Raw genomic sequence first — 16892 nt, forward strand, 5'->3', positions numbered from 1 at the left:
TGATAATATTTATAATAAAATTGTTAAATCATTACTATGTCCGTATATTTGTACGAACACTGATTCTTATTTTAGAATTACGAATAAAAATTCAGGTTAAGTACCTACAACACACTTATAGATATAAACAATAACCTGTTAAAACCTTAGAATTGAAATCTGGGCGAGAATATCTTCTTTTCTGGACAACGCATTGATTAGAAATATATTATTCTGTTGATTTAAGGTCTCTGAAATTATAGATTCTAGTAATATGCAAGTACGTAAGGTATGGCGTGAGGCGCCACGAGATGTCAAGCTCCTCTGGTGGGCTGTATTCCTTAGGATGTTAGCATACGGTATGACTAATCAAATCTTAACACTTTTCTTCAGTGAGATCGGAATTTCTGATGATGAAATGGGTTGGTTCATGTCTTTGACTTTAGTTGGTGATGTTTGCATATCCTATGTCTTGACATGGTATGCAGACTCGTGGGGAAGAAGGTTGGTTCTTACATATGGTTCTGCGATGATGGCTTTATCAGGTATAGTATTTGCCACTTCAGAGAACATTAAGGTGCTATTAGCGTTTGCCATCATTGGTGTCATTTCACCCTCTTCTGATGAAGTGGGACCGTTTAAATCAATTGAAGAGTCTATGATAGCCCATTTGACTCCGCATAATAAGAGGCCTGAGGTCTATTCCATGCATTCTATATTGGGTACTTTGGGGAGTGCACTCGGATTCTTAATTTGTGGTATAGTCACTGATCTCTTAATTACTTTCAAGGTATTTCAAACGAAGAGAGCCTGTTATAAGGCGATATTTGGTATATATGCTGTTCTTGCTGCAGCTAAAGTGATCATATCCATATCTTTATCTTCAGAATCAGAGAAAGATGGTGATTTCGATACCGACCGTATAATTTCTGGTTCTTCCGCACAAGGTGACTCTGATACAGTTCCAGAAGAAGATACGGAGGTCGTTGCAGAAGATACTCCTTTGATTGTTAAGTCGATTAAAAAGAAGCCATTATCCAAAAAAACTTTGTCATTGGTGTTCAGATTATTATTGATCTTCATGACTGATTCTCTAGGAGCAGGTTTCATGACATCATCCTGGATGGTCTACTACTATAAGAAAGTATTTGATATGAGTAACACCTCATTGGGATTCTTATTCTTTAGCAGCAAATATGTTATGGCTGCATCAGCTATCCCATCAGCCATTGTTGCTAGGCTTTATGGACCTGTACGTGCAACACTTCTTGTCCAGATTCCATCTGGAATATTCTCCATATTAATTCCTTTCGCGGAATCACATTTATCTTTGTCCATCATCTTGTTGTTACTTTTCTTCTTCACCATGGCCATGGACGTTACTCCAAGGCAAATAATTTTAACTAATACGATACCTAGTAAAGATTTAACTAAAGTTATGGGTATGGTTAACATTGGAAAAACAGTCGCTCGTTGTATCGGTCCAGTTTTCACCGGTAAATTGGCTAGTGAAGGTTATCTTTGGGTGTGTTACGTAATTAGTGGTTCCTTGGTGATATTGGCGGACATGTTCCTAGCACTTCTATTCTGTGATATTGACGAACAGATTTTGGCAAAGACTAATTCATAAATCATGATACAATCTCTGAGTCTTTCGAAATAGATATTAACAGGTTCGTTTTTTCATAACTCTTTATTTGCATTCTTAAGGACAGTTTTTAAATCATCGTCATCATCATAATATTCATACTTCAAAGCATGTAAATAAATAATTATACAAGGGCATTTTAATAATATCAAATCATTAAGTTTACTACTGGTCTGACCTGAAAAGTTTTATATTTGAAGTTGCTCCCTGGAGTGATCCAACTCTTCCTATCATCTTAAATAGATGATAGGAAGAGTTCGCATCACATAAAAGAATTGAAAAGGGAGAGGGTGGGGAGTATGGTATGTCTCCGAATAAATTAACCACGAGTATTAACTTTTCTACCAACACTTGAACGGTCAAAGTTAATTTCAAACTTGGATGAAACAACGTTCTTTTTCTGCACCTGAGGTTGTGTTTCCCCGATATTCGAAGCATCAATCTTCAAGATTTCATGGCCGGCATTCTGCTTCAAAACCTCACTTGTGATGCTAATTGTAGATGTTAGTGCATCTTCTAAGCCATTTGACAAGGTGGGCTGTAATGAATTTGTTGTATTCATGGCAGATAACTTCAAATTGGATCCAGATCTAGAAATAGGCCTGGATGAAGCTCTACTTTCAAGATGACCCTTGAGTTCTAAGAAACCATGACCACCATTGAAGATACTGGAGGATGAAGATTGTTGGTACGATCCAAGGTTAGGTCTTTCAGCGAATTGAACAGGGCTCTTTGCTATTTCTGGTTTTGTGGATAATGAGTTGAATTTCAATTGGTTAATCGCATTATCAATTTCATATAACTGATCAACTTTGGGGCTAATTTTCACAGATTTAACGGAACTTAATTCCCAGTAGTTGTTGATTTCAGTTAGGACCCATTTCAACATGAAAGCAAGTCTTCTCCCTTGTCTGTATTGTGAGGTTAACGTAATGTCACATTGCTCATTTTTGATAATATAACCAATACCAAATCCTTGTGGTACTGCTGGTGTAACACCGAACGCAGTCATTGCTGAATTACCACAATTAGATGCAATTAACTCAGGAGCTGAGAATGGTTCCAGCATGGCATCGTTGAAGACTTTTGAAGAGATTTCGAATTCTTCAGGAGATAGGCCAATATCGAAATGGTCGTGGAACTTGAAAAGGTACTTGATTGCATTGAAATGTTTTTCAAACCCTGTACCTCTTTGAGCCTTTTGGATTCTTTCGCTGTGATCATTGCAAGCAGTAATAAACTTCTCCAACTTTCCCGTTTCATTTAGGGAATTGGATATGAATAGTTGGCACAACTCTAATAGCTCTTGAGTTTGTATTGGGATAAAAGTAGATCTAGAATTTTGGAAGAACCTAGTAGACACTGGTTCGAAACTGAATACCATCTTACCATAAAGAGCATAATGAGCTATTTGGAGGGCAATTTGAATCAAAGAGTCAGCACGAACCCCTAATTTCTGGGCTGTTCTACGACCAAATGGAATAGTTGTGTGAACTATGTCATGCTTTGAGATCAAATCAGTCAACTTGGTTTCGGATAAATGAACATGGGTATTCAAAATATGACTAAAGGACCAAGTGATCTTGGAAAATTTCTCAGTCCATGCATCTTTTGAGCTTGCTTTAGGGACCTGTGGCCATAAGGAAAAATGAGGATCACCAGCATGGACTTCTCTAGCCAATCTCAAAATAGATTCGGCATAAATATCACTAGTAAATCTTAGAACAACGCTACCATCACAAGTAAAGGAATCCCAAATCACTGCTGCCTTTGAGTCAGCAGTTACGACTAACTGTAGCTTGTCATACCATCTTGAAGTGCAAGACCCGACTTGGAACCCTGTAACATCATCAACAATACTAGTACCATAGTATAACCTCTTGCAATCTTCGTTGATATCACTAGTACTAGTCGATTCGTCAAGAACGACGATGAATAAAGCAGAATCGATAACGTTCAATTCCTGTGGATAACGCTTCTGTAATCTTTTTCTTGCATACTTCCAGTTCTTAAAGGAATATGATGTGAGAGAACCCAATGCGGTAGCCCTTTTCAAACTATAAGAAGTAGTCGAATCATCGATAATATGTTGGAAAACACGTGACAACTGTGAATCTGTAAACAATGCATTATCGTTTTCATCCAACACTTCCAGAGTGTAATATTGACCCTTTGAAATGATCATAATATGTTTAGAATCAGGGTACTGTTTCTTTGTAATGCCATGAACGTTGAAAAATTCCAAATCATCGTCAGAATTGGCAGATGGCTGATTAGAAGCCTCTGATGACGCAGTAGAAGGCCTTCTCTGCGCAGAAAGATTATTCAATTCGGCTTCCAAATCAGATTCATCGTAAGGTCTGTTCAAATCGAAGGATTCCACTTCACCATGTTCAAACACGGGACATCTTGTCGTACCGAAAAGATTGGTATATGGAAGCATACTCATCGGCTTCCCATCGCTGCCACAATCAGGAGGCAAATGGTTCTGTCTCAAGGCACTGACAAATCTCAAAGCAGAGGAACAGAGCACACCACTACGGACTGCTTGTGAGATATCAGAGGTAGCATCTTCTGCTAAGATTAAAAACGGATTTCTTGGTAGCACATCATCCTGGATCTCTTTCGTGGAAGTATGGTTATTGATGTCTAGATGCAACTTGTCCAAATAACAACCGTTAAATCTATCAAACATCTTCAATTTTTCCTGTAATTTTACAGCAGCATTGGAATGCAAGAATTTCTCGATATTTTCATGCAATTCACTGGATTCTTCTGGATGTAAAGGATGTTTATAATACCCATCTGCATAATACAGTGGTTTCAAGGAATCCTCCATCTCCTCTAAGGTCTTTTGCAAGTCTGGGAGAGGCAACTTTGGCAAGTTTTTCTCATTGATAAACGTCGACATAGTCATTTTTGCTGCTTTGTTAGTCGCTGACTCGAAACATATTTAAACATCTTAATGAGAGATATATCCCATACCAAAGAACGAATAAACTAAACTTAAAACTATTCATCCCTTATATATTTATACAATGTACAATATGAAATGTCATAATTTAAATACCTTCGAAAGTCATATCACGTATATTCCTGGACAAAAGAGGAGAAAACCCTTTAGACCTTAAGCAGGCTGAAAAGAAATCATGACTTAAAGAAACGTGGTTGTTCCTTTAAAGTAACTGAAGGTACCCTTTATCACAAAAAAAACATTCACATTATCATCAGAATTAGTATCATCATCTTTTTTTTTCCCTATGTTTGATATAACAGGGAGCAAAATCCCATTGAATGACTTCCCAATCTGTGAGTAATCATTTGTCTTTGGTTTTTGCCGCTGATCACTGCGCTTCAATTTCATGATCTTCTTTGTTTTCTTTTCTACATTTTTGTGGAGGGGATGACTTGAGACTGAATATTTGCCTAGAAAGAGATGTAGAGCCCTCTAAAAGATGATGACCACTTTCGGAGTAAATGGAAAAATCTGTAACAAAGGAAAAAGTCTATATCCGGGTAATCGCGGACTTTGGGTTCAATTTTTTTTATCGGAGATGAATGACGATATTCCAGAGTCCCGGATTAATGGTGGTTGGTGTAAGTTGCTTCGCTAAGAAGATAGGGTAATAGAATGGTGAGATTAGTCACGTGAGCGATGTTTGTCTGTTGAGGTTCGAAGATCCCGATCGACATAGTCAGAGTTACAGTCAATGAATGATTTATGAGCTAAGCTGGTCTAGCCTAACGTAATGTAAAAACTAATTTGTTTGTTTGTATTATACTATACGAGAAAAATACTTACTAGCTATAGTGGAAACACTGCTTCTAATCTTATATATTGAGAATGTGCAAAAAGTGTAGCGTTTCTTTATTACCTGTGTAAGTGTTCAAAAGGTTTGGGATGTCTTGAATGGAAGAGATAAACGGTGGGATGGATAAGAAAGGGAACCCACGGAAAATGAAAAATTTTGACACTGAATAGATCCCTTTCTTAGGTGGCATTATCTCCCAATTCGATGTGGTAGAGATGTGGTGGTGATTTAGATGTGGTGTATAACCGCGATACAGACACTCGCAACTCCAGTAGGTTCAAAGAAGATGTGAAAATGATTTGTGAATAGCCCGAGATATATCATCAAAATAATATTAAAAGGAAGTAATTAATAAAAAATAAATGTAATGTTTGACAAAAAACATGTAAATATAGTAATAATTCTTTCCTTAACGGTTGGACTTGGCAACTCTTTCCAATTCATCCTTCTTCTTGATAGCGTAAGAAGTAGAGGAACCCTTAGCAGCGTTAATCAATTCTTCAGCCAAAGTTTCAGCGATGGTCTTGATGTTTCTGAAAGCAGCTTCTCTGGCACCGATGGTCAACAAAGCAATAGATTGGTTGACTCTTCTCAATGGAGAGACATCGACGGCTTGTCTTCTGGCAGCACCACCACCACCGACTCTGGTGGTGTCTTCTCTTGGACCAGAGTTGATGATAGCATCAACAACGACTTGTAGAGGGTTTTGGTCGGTCAAAACGTTGATGATTTCCAAAGTGTGCTTGACAATTCTGACAGCCTTCAACTTCTTACCGTTGTTTCTACCGTTCATCATCAAGGAGTTGGTCAATCTTTCAACAATTGGACATTGAGCCTTTCTGAATCTCTTGTTGGCGTAACGGCCAGCAGTGTGGGCAACGTAGATTGGCTTGCTGATTTGGATGTAGTCAACCAAAGAAGCGTCCTTGACTTCAACATCTTCAAAAGACCATTTGTTGAACAACTTGATCTCTTGTTGAGCTTGTTGAATTTCAACTGGAATGGTGGTAGCCAATTCAACTGGAACAAATTCTTGAACGACTTCAAAGTCTTCTTGAACTTCAACTTCAACTTGGGCTTCGTGTTCAGACATCTTGATATATGTTATCTACGTTCCTTACGGTCCTCTTATTCTCGATCAAAACGAAGCTACCTAATAAAGATAAACACGAATGTAATACAAATATCAAAAATAATATCCAATACTGAAAAACCTATTAAACAATAATATCGCCTAATAGTACTGAAAACCTACAAGTCTTCCATAAACCTCTAAAAATTGACATCCTCCATACAATCTATAGAATGAACTACTCTGGAAAGAAAATCAACAAACCTTCGTTGTACCTGACACTTTCTGAGGGGACAGTTCCTCCCGCGCACCACTCCTAGACGGGAAAGGTCCAGGGTCGGCGCTGCTAAACCTAGGCTCGACCTGGTTTCCATCCCGTCCCAGGAGGAGATTGTGGAAGAAAGAAGGTAGGCAGAGGCTTCCACTACTGTGATAGGAAGTCAGCCTCCTGATGCTCCCTGTACAAATTCAGTATGTGTTACTCGCCTCCCACATCGAAATTTGGTGTTAGAATGGTTCGCAGTTTTCAAAATACCAAATCAGGAATATCAATTTTGGATAAACTTTCTTAATTTTTCATATTGAATGTTGGTGTGTGGGTGTTGAAACAGTCCAACATTCTGTCTTCCTATCATGTTTTTTAAGGTACTATCTATGACTGCACAATAATGGCGCATCTTCATTTCCTGGAAAGGCCGACGAATCATTCCGATTCTATCGATGTTCTTAACGATTAAAAGATGCATTGGTACGTGTAATTGATTTCTATAATATTACGTATAAATAGGTATGATGGAATGTCATGTAGTATTGGTGGACGCTCAGTGTATATATTCTTTTCAGACTCTGTGTTATTGTTCTTGTTCTACTTCCTCCGCTTCTGTCTCCTCGAGAAATCGATCCAACCATTCCAATTTTATTGAACATGCGACAGTTTCTTTATTTGGTAGTTCGACGTATGCATCAATATCGTGATGGTGTTTTAGGGCGTGGTAAATGTAGTCTTTTCTGACAACTGCAACTCCGATATTACCGTTATAGTTGATCAATTGTCCGGCCGGTCTGGTCCTTTTCTTAACGGGTTTTGATAAAGAACCAAACGGATTTATGGCTGCTTGAGTGTCCTGGTTTTGTACCTGTAGTTCCAATTTACTGAAAATGCTCAAATATTTGGAGTGATCCCAATCGGCCAATTTTTGAGGTTCATCGATGGTAATACCAACGCATCTTTTTTTCAAAACTCCAGTCGCAAAGGTTCTTGCTGTTAATTCTTGGCCAACGTAACATCCCTTATCGCTGTTTATAGAATCCTCAAAATAATCGAAATTCGCTTCCAATGCTAATAATGTTTCTGGGATGTATTCATGGTTCCCATCAAAGAGGCCAAATTTAAATCTCTCTTTTTGAATCTCAGTAGCTGATATATTGGCCTTTTCGAATGGGTTTTCGCCAAATGCTGTGCAATTAAATATGTCATTAATGTCAGATACCGAATTATCTGTTACAATCCGGAACATAGGCTTGATTTTACCTTCATACATGTCATCGATCAGACGGGTGTCAAAGTACACCGCTTTCAATTTATGCTCATTTCCTTGGAAGAACATCGAGGCAAAGAAGTTAGCAAAATGAAGAGCCTGTTCCCCATCTTTCATCTCTTGCATTGGATTTAATAGGTTTTCTAATAATTGATATTCTTCGGGCATGGTGATATATGCATCCCAGGTTCGTAGTTCCTCATTCTGTACATGTTTAAACTTCACTTTGCTCAGTAGTTTGTGATTATCCAATGTGCGCTCCATTTTTTGCGCTATATGGCTATCAAATTCCATGAGGTACTCAGGGAATTTCTTATCTTGAATACTTTTAAGGGTGAAGGGATATGGATAAATAATTGAATCAGTGAGAAGTTTTCCCTTCATATTTAGGAAACCTGTATAGGTTCCAAATCTCGATATGTGATCCTCTAAACGGGTACATTCTTTGTAAATACCCCAGTTGTATTTGGAAAAATTAAGCGACGAGAGTGTATTATTCTTCTCCTGTTCCTTAGTGGATATAGTAGTTAGATTCTTCTTAACAAAGTTTGGTTGAAGCTTACTAGTGACTAGCCCATTTAAGAACTTGATGGAATCAGGACCTAGAAGTCTTATGTATGATTTATTTTCAACTCGACATGATTCAAACCGGAACTGGGTAGCTTCTTTAACCGATGAGAAATATCGTAGAAATGATCTCATATAGATTATATTTGAAGGCCCTTGAAGATGCAATCAGAAATCGGGCAGTGAAATTGGTATAGTCAGTAAGTTTCCTGAGCTATACGATGTTTTCCTATGCTCTTTACCCTATTTACTTGTTAATGACAAATTGGTTATCCAAATGGATTATCACCAATTTTCAAATAAAATGTATGTGACAATGATATATTTTTAAAGGTATACTACATTACAGGATGTGATGGGAATCAAAAGGGGTTTGGCATGGATGGGCCAAAACAGATGGAGAAGAACCGATGAGAGCGGTTTTGTAAACGAACCCGTTGGTGTATAATTGTATAAGAGTGTATACTATTTTTTTTCTAAATCTTGAATATAAAGTTGTTGTACTTATTTCTTTTATTTAATATAATTGGAAAATGATGTTGTTGTTGTTAATAAGATATAAAAAAAAAAATAAAAGAGCACAAGCTGGGATAAGAGGTCTTACCGAACAAGGAATATTTTCTTTATCTTATTAGTTTAGGCAAAAAGATTTAATCCAACTACAGAAATTTCGTCATCATCATAATGTGTTGTTTAAAAACATTTCACGCATCTCAAACCTGTTTTCTGAATTGGAAAGGCACCAGACATTTCCAAAATAGAAAAGGAAAAAATAAACATGTATGCAACTATTCTTTGAAGGCGATTGATATTTGCTATTTTCGTTCTTTTGGTTTAGAGTTTTATAAGTTGATAAAGTTGGTTGGAATGAGTAAATCTAATTTTAACTTACGACACTCTACACCACTCTGTGATAATAGTAATAAAAAAAGAGTTAAAGAAAGCTAGAAAGAGATGTTATTATTCCCTTCTAGTTTCTGTCATCTTTTCTTTTCAATTTAAAAGAGCAGAGGGAGTGAGAGGTTCTTAATTAGCTTCAGCAGCCAACTTTTCAGCCTTAGCAACAACATCTTCAATACCACCAACCATGTAGAAGGCGTTTTCTGGCAAGTGATCGTACTTACCGTCCAAGACAGCCTTGAAAGAAGAGATGGTGTCCTTTAATCTGACCAATCTACCTGGGATACCAGTGAAGACTTCAGCGACAGCGAAAGGTTGAGACAAGAATCTTTGAATCTTTCTAGCTCTTTCGACGGTCAACTTATCTTGTTCGGACAATTCATCCATACCCAAAATGGCAATGATATCTTGCAAAGACTTGTAAGCTTGCAAAGTTTGTTGAACTTGAGTAGCGACATCGTAATGTTCTTGACCAACGACGGCAGCATCCAACAATCTAGATTTGGAATCCAAAGGATCGACAGCTGGGTAGATACCCAATTCAGAGATCCCTCTGGACAACACAGTGGTGGCATCCAAATGCGCGAAAGTGGTAGCTGGAGCAGGATCAGTCAAATCATCAGCTGGCACGTAAACGGCTTGGACAGAAGTGACGGAACCCTTCTTGGTGGTAGTAATTCTTTCTTGCAACAAACCCATATCGGTGGCCAAAGTTGGTTGATAACCGACAGCGGATGGAATACGACCCAACAAAGCGGACACTTCGGAACCGGCTTGTGTGAATCTGAAAATGTTGTCGATAAACAACAAGACATCTTGACCTTCTTCATCTCTGAAGTATTCAGCGATGGTCAAACCAGTCAAGGCGACTCTAGCTCTAGCTCCAGGAGGTTCGTTCATTTGACCGAAAACCAACGCGACCTTAGAATCACCTTCCAAGTTGATAACACCAGTTTCCTTCATTTCACGGTACAAATCGTTACCTTCTCTGGTTCTTTCACCGACACCAGTGAAGACAGAGAAACCACCATGAGCCTTGGCAATGTTGTTAATCAATTCTTGGATGAAAACGGTCTTACCGACACCGGCACCACCGAACAAACCAATCTTACCACCTCTGGCGTATGGGGCCAACAAGTCGACAACCTTGATACCAGTTTCCAAAACTTCAGCAGCAGTGGATTGTTCAACGAATAATGGAGGATCAGCATGAATTGGCTTTCTCATCTTGGAGTTGATTGGACCTCTTTCGTCAATTGGCTCACCAATAACGTTGATAATTCTACCCAAGGTTTCTCTACCAACTGGGACGGAAATTGGAGCACCAGTGTCAGAAACGTTTTCACCACGGACTAAACCTTCAGTACCATCCATAGCAATGGTTCTGACAGTGTTTTCACCCAAATGTTGAGCGACTTCCAAAACCAACTTTCCTTCTGGAGTGTCGATTTCCAAAGCGTTCAAAATAGCTGGCAATTGACCTTGTTCAAATTGAACATCAACAATAGCACCAATAACGGCTCTAACCTTACCTTGAGAAGAGGCAGCAGCAGCATAACCTCTCACACCGGTGAAGGGAACAGCACGTCTCGCAGCTTGCAAAGCTGCACGAGATGAAGCAGCATAAAATCTTGGCAAGACCATTCTTAAAAAATTGTCCTTGTCTTACCTAAATCCTTATCGTCACTATGCAATTGACCAGCAAGAACACCACACAATCTCTCTTTAAAACAAATTTGAACAAGTAGTTGGTTAAAGGAGAAAACATATCTTTTATAATCTCAATATATAATTTTCCCAACTTTTCACCAACTTTTTCAATGAAATCCGTTTGAACCTATGAGATCAAACCCAAAAACCCAGAAAAATCGAATCGAGGGAAAAAAAAAAAAAAATTTAAAAATTATAATTGAACAGACAAATAGAGCGCTTGACCTGGGAAAGGGCGAAAACACATTTTTTGCCAAATTTCGTAATTTTGGATAAAATTCGCGGTATTTTCTACAGTTCTTTCTGTGGATTTTGAGCGAAAATTTTTTTTCGATTATACAAAGATACAAAGGGGACACACGTATTGGACATGCACGGTATTACCCGGTGTTAACAGACGTTCTCGAGAGTCGCTACAAGGTTTTCAGTGCAGACATATGATTACCCTGACTTAGTACCTATTTTTCCTCAAGTCTTTGAAATTGTTTCTTGCCGAAACGATATTTCGGGGGACAGGGTGTGCTGAAATTGAAGGTGAGATCTGATTGGCCGAGAAAGGACAGTGTGGTGAACGGGTTTAAGGGGTGGACAGGGTAATGCAGTTGTTTTTTGTTCACGTGACATTCTCATGTGAGTGAGAATGTTATGACTACTATTATTATTATTATTATTATGACTACTGTTATAAAGCGTACAGAGATAGTTTGTGCTCACTTCTTTTGGCCCAATTCCTTGGAAACTCTTGCTGCTTCTTCGATACCACGGATAATGCCGGACTTGACGCCCTTGTCTTCCATGACACATAGACCAGCGATCGTAGTACCTCCTGGAGTACACACTTGGTGCTTCAACACACCAGGACTTTGTCCTGAAATCTCGACCATCTTGGCAGTACCTTCCAACACTTTCATAGCACACTCGCGGGACTCCTTCAATGGGATGCCCATCTTTAGTCCGGCTTCCATCATTGATTCTAGCATTAGTAGTACAAAAGCTGGACCCGAGCCGACTAGCGCAGTAGCTGCGTCCATATTTTTTTCTGGTAGTTCCAAACATTTACCGACTTGGCTAACCAATTCCGATACAATGGCTTTATCCTGAGGCTCGACGCTAGTAGAATGTGACACAATTGCAGTACCATAACCGTATTTAGCTGGAGTGTTGGTCATAACACGAGAAACCTTTTTGTAGTATTGAGACAATTGGTTCAATGTAACACCGGCAGCCAAAGAGATCAAAAGCTTGGACCCGTCCTCGTTAGGGATTTGCTGCAAGACTGGTTCCACGATATGAGGTTTCAATCCAAGAATGATTACTTTCGCTTCGGCAACAGCTCTTTCATTATCATTGGTAGCAATTTCGACCTCAATTCCGTTTGGCGAAGTTTCAAACCCGCTAACCAATTTCTCCACAAGCTCTGCGCTGGCTGGAACGTCATTGCAAGCGATGATCTTGCTTGGATAGTATTGAAGAGCTTCATCGCTGGCTTTTGGTGCATTGTAAATAGCACTCAACAATGCTTGGCCCATAACACCACATCCCACAATAGCTAAAGTGTAACGACTCATTTCTGTGCTTTGTTTATCCTGCTATCTGTCTGTATTGTACCGATCCAAGCTACAAGTGATACAAACTGAAAATCACTTCTTCCAACGACGCAATCCCCTTATATATATGTATATGTTCACTTATCGCATCTGATCATTTATCCAATTTGAGCCCGTTTGAAAAAGCAATCCATGTTGATCAATTTTTCAAACTTACATACATATTGGCATGCTATCATATTGTCCCCTCATGACCTTAAAGGATACACTTAGCGAAACAAAAGGCAGTCATTGAGGTTGTCATATCATTATAGTGAGAGGTCTGCGAAAGGCACATTGAGCACGGAATAGATAGGTATAATCTAGCTGGATTGTTGAATAGCTGTTTCTTTGCAATCACTACTGCTCTTTTTTGCCAAATTTTTCAAACTTTTTTTTTTTGGTTTTTCACTTAAAGTGACACACTGTTGCCAGTAGGAATTCGAAACCCGTGACTGAACATTAGCATTTCGCTAGCTCATCACAAGGAAAGGTTGACAGCAGTACATACGGTCTTATCATTGATAAGAGGTTTGCTATTTAGAGTACACACTTTGGACACATTTCAGTGTAGATTGATTTCGAATGGGGAAAGCGCCATGCAGGAAATACCCACACTAAGGCCTTCTGAGGAACAATTTTTGGACCCTATTGGGTTCTTGTCTTCGAATGAGGTGAAGAAGCTTGGGATGAAGTACGGGATGATTAAGCTTATTCCTCCGGAGTCCTTCAAGCCTGCATTTAGTATTGATGAGGAACAGTTTAGTTTCAGGTGCAGGTTACAGGTTTTGATGGAGTTAGATATTGAGAATAGATCGAGGCTTCTTTTCTGGAAACAATTGAACAATTTGAAAAGAAGTAAAGGTGACTCCAAGTTGCTATCGTCACCGCAGGTCATTCTTGGTCACGGGCAAATCCTACCTGTCTACTATTACGACGTATACAAAGCTGTTATCGGATATTTTGATCCAAAGAAAGGGAAAAGAACTGGCGACGACAGTTTCAGTTTTAAATTAAGTTCTACTTCGAGAAAAAGACAAAGAGATGGATCCTATGTCAGCGAAGCTCAATACAAACTAGTCGATCCTAAAATCGTCATGGAGCATAAAAGTTGTTGGCAAGAAGTTTCCCTGAAGTTCCCGCAGTTGGACGCAGCGACAACGAAAAAGATATTCAAGCTGCACATTCTTCCCTACTATCGCTTTTTATACAATGAGATGATGAAGACGCGATCCACAAAACACAGTAGTAGCCTGCGCAACAGCGTATCTGGGCTTTTATACAACTACGATTATCCGAAGTCGTTGCTTGAAATGTACGATTCCACGGAGGAATCGAACCAAAGTCGGGATCATAGCCATTCTGGGAATGAGCATGATATCTTTAGTGATGATCTACCGGAAAGCTTACGATATGATGAAGAAGTTGACGATTTCAACATTGAGGATGAAGATGAGGATGAAAAATGCCCAATATGTGTCAAACACGTTCCGACTAAAGTTACGTCTTCTTCAGTAGCAATAGTGACATGCAATTCATGCGATTTCAAGTTCCATAAGAAATGTCTTGGGAAAAGTACACCTAACTTAGGTTCCAATGGTCAAGAATGGATCTGTAACACGTGTATTATTGGGAATGGATATTATGGGTTTAAGGAACCTTCGTCTTTGTATACATTGAAATCTTTCAAAGAACATTGCGCTAACTTCGATGACCAACAATTTGCTGGAAATAAACCTAATGATATTGAAACTTTAGAGAAATTATTCTGGGAACATGTTCAAGAAATGGTACCAAACCCAATAACTGTCAAGTACGGAGCTGACATACATAGAAATAAACCTGGTCAAACTACCGGGTTCCCAACTATGGGTTACGTTCCGCCTTTTATTACAGATAAAGAATCTGATGAATTTAAACAGTTCTTGAAAGTGAGCTCGCACCCATGGAACTTAATCAACCTCCCTAGAGCCAGAGGATCTCTCCTTTCTATCATCAACAGAAAAATTTCTGGAATGACCATTCCTTGGATTTATGTTGGGTCTACGTTTTCAACATTCTGTTGGCACCTCGAGGATCAATACACTCTTAGTGCAAACTATCAGCACATAGGCTCACAGAAAATATGGTATTCGATACCAGAACGTAGTACATCTGCCTTTGATGAAATGATGAAGAATATATCTCCAGACCTTTTTGAAAGGCAACCCGATCTATTGCATCAATTGATCACGCTGGTCTCACCGTATAGTAAACGGTTTGTTGAAGCCGGTATTGATTGCTATAAAGCTATTCAAAACCCAGGAGAATATATTGTGACATATCCGAAATGCTATCATGCAGGTTTCAATTCTGGATTCAATTTCAACGAAGCGGTGAATTTCACATTGGATCTGTGGTTACCATATGGGCTACAATCAATTAATGATTATAAGGAAACCAAAAGAACCGCTGTCGTCAACCTGTTTGACCTAATGAGCAATGTATTGAACGCCTACTTGATAAAACCTGAAACATTTGATGATAGTTTTGTAGCCACATGTGTCCGTGAATTGAAGGAATGGTTCAATACCGATTTTAAAAACATGATGAAAGTGAAAAATATCGTCGGTGAAACAATCTTCTCCACTGGTTGTGAGGATGCGTACACTAACTCTAGTCTTGATCAAGAAGGTGGTAGTGATTCTATCAAGGATTCTAATCAAGATCCTGGTAGGAGCGTATCAAATAAGAAAAAATTTGATGAAGACGAAGATGACGAAGATGAAGATGACGACGATGACGACGATGACATCGATGTTTTTTGCTCAAAATGCAAAACCATCTGCCCAGTAGCCTTCATTGTACATAACAATTCGAAACGATTTCGAAGCAAAAGAAGAAACTTGGCTTCCGCTACACCTGACGAATGGAATCAGCTTTCGAATGATGGAAATATTTCAATCTTCTGCTTGGAGGAATATTTAAAGTATGTTGATGAAAAGGATGCAGAAAACGACGATGATAATGATGACGCCGGACAGTCAATTAATTCTGACGATCCATCCGAGGATGACTTCAAAAACGACGTAATGGTTTACATTAGGGAGCCAGATGAAGTGAGAAACCTAATATCTCGAGTAGAACGGGCATTGGACAGAAGGCTTAGATAGCTAGTCACCTAGCCGCTTTTTCAGACTGTTCATTGGTTTTAAACATAATTCTTGTATACAAATAATTTGTTATTAACCACTTAATTTCTAAATATGCATTATGCAAAGTTCTTTATGATACCAGAATTGATTCTATCAGATATACTGTCATTGTATTCGTAATATTCTCTGCGATCCTGTATTTTATTCTGTCAAACCTATTCTGACTTTTGACATTGGAATCCATATTCTGATTAACAATGATTAAGGCTTTGAAAAAAAGTTACAAGAAACCAACATAATATCCTATAAAATAAACCGCCATCTTAACTCATCACATTATGATTAAGGGCTGCACATTGGATAACAGTTATATTACGATCAAAAGGCAGTAATTAGGCATTATCAGATATGGGACTATTATCATCAGTGAACGTAACGTATTTCAGAATAGTATTTTTATTGGGATTAGCATACCTAAGTGTAACTGATGTTAATGCTATTTTGGGAAATAGTCTTGTGCTAGTGCTAACACAAGCCATGGATCTACCTGCATTACAGATCCCTCAGCAAAGTGCGCAATTAGGACTATTCTCTTTATTGCTTGGATTGTCTGCTGTGCACGATTTGTTACCATTGCTAGAAAATAATAAGAAACATTTCCAAGCCGTGGTTCCGTTTAGATTAATGATCTTCTTCGTCCTTACAGCTCTTTCAGTATTCATGAATAATAATCTATATCTACACAACAATGCTATTTTCGTGTACGGATTTTGTGAAGTATGGATGAATTTCTTAATCTTCGTTGCATTGAGAGATGAGAGAAACGATGATTTTGCCACTGGTAACGGCTTTTATCGCCCAATGGATGTTATCGATGAGGATCCTTTCCCTAGCACAGAAAGAGACATCCAAGAGATGGAGGATGATGAAAATTAGCATCGGAATG

At 38.6% G+C, this 16892-nt stretch overlaps 8 protein-coding genes across 8 annotated transcripts; 3 read left to right on the forward strand and 5 right to left on the reverse strand.

Annotated features, from left to right (window-relative positions):
• Positions 1-253: 253 nt before the first annotated feature.
• Positions 254-1609, forward strand: KLLA0_D10615g (uncharacterized protein; the record flags this gene model as incomplete). The annotated part of the gene is made up of 1 exon (XM_453534.1): positions 254-1609. The coding sequence occupies one exon, from the start codon at positions 254-256 to the stop codon at positions 1607-1609; it is 1356 nt and encodes a 451-aa protein (XP_453534.1).
• A 337-nt stretch (positions 1610-1946) lies between these two features.
• YAT2 (carnitine O-acetyltransferase YAT2) lies at positions 1947-4544 on the reverse strand (the record flags this gene model as incomplete). The annotated part of the gene is made up of 1 exon (XM_453535.1): positions 1947-4544. One exon carries the CDS (start codon positions 4542-4544, stop codon positions 1947-1949), a length of 2598 nt encoding a protein of 865 aa, XP_453535.1.
• A 1304-nt stretch (positions 4545-5848) lies between these two features.
• On the reverse strand, positions 5849-6532 carry RPS5 (40S ribosomal protein uS7; the record flags this gene model as incomplete). The annotated part of the gene is made up of 1 exon (XM_453536.1): positions 5849-6532. One exon carries the CDS (start codon positions 6530-6532, stop codon positions 5849-5851), a length of 684 nt encoding a protein of 227 aa, XP_453536.1.
• Positions 6533-7362: 830 nt separating this feature from the next.
• Positions 7363-8751, reverse strand: IBA57 (Iba57p; the record flags this gene model as incomplete). The annotated part of the gene is made up of 1 exon (XM_453537.1): positions 7363-8751. The coding sequence occupies one exon, from the start codon at positions 8749-8751 to the stop codon at positions 7363-7365; it is 1389 nt and encodes a 462-aa protein (XP_453537.1).
• Positions 8752-9642: 891 nt separating this feature from the next.
• ATP2 (F1F0 ATP synthase subunit beta) lies at positions 9643-11160 on the reverse strand (the record flags this gene model as incomplete). Its single annotated transcript, XM_453538.1, has 1 exon — positions 9643-11160. The coding sequence occupies one exon, from the start codon at positions 11158-11160 to the stop codon at positions 9643-9645; it is 1518 nt and encodes a 505-aa protein (XP_453538.1).
• A 776-nt stretch (positions 11161-11936) lies between these two features.
• Positions 11937-12794, reverse strand: PRO3 (pyrroline-5-carboxylate reductase; the record flags this gene model as incomplete). The annotated part of the gene is made up of 1 exon (XM_453540.1): positions 11937-12794. One exon carries the CDS (start codon positions 12792-12794, stop codon positions 11937-11939), a length of 858 nt encoding a protein of 285 aa, XP_453540.1.
• A 617-nt stretch (positions 12795-13411) lies between these two features.
• Positions 13412-15964, forward strand: JHD2 (histone demethylase; the record flags this gene model as incomplete). Its single annotated transcript, XM_453541.1, has 1 exon — positions 13412-15964. The coding sequence occupies one exon, from the start codon at positions 13412-13414 to the stop codon at positions 15962-15964; it is 2553 nt and encodes an 850-aa protein (XP_453541.1).
• Positions 15965-16354: 390 nt separating this feature from the next.
• On the forward strand, positions 16355-16882 carry ILM1 (Ilm1p; the record flags this gene model as incomplete). Its single annotated transcript, XM_453542.1, has 1 exon — positions 16355-16882. One exon carries the CDS (start codon positions 16355-16357, stop codon positions 16880-16882), a length of 528 nt encoding a protein of 175 aa, XP_453542.1.
• Positions 16883-16892: the final 10 nt, after the last annotated feature.

This window comes from Kluyveromyces lactis (assembly GCF_000002515.2).
Source record: "Kluyveromyces lactis strain NRRL Y-1140 chromosome D complete sequence".
Taxonomy (NCBI): Eukaryota; Fungi; Ascomycota; class Saccharomycetes; order Saccharomycetales; family Saccharomycetaceae; genus Kluyveromyces; species Kluyveromyces lactis.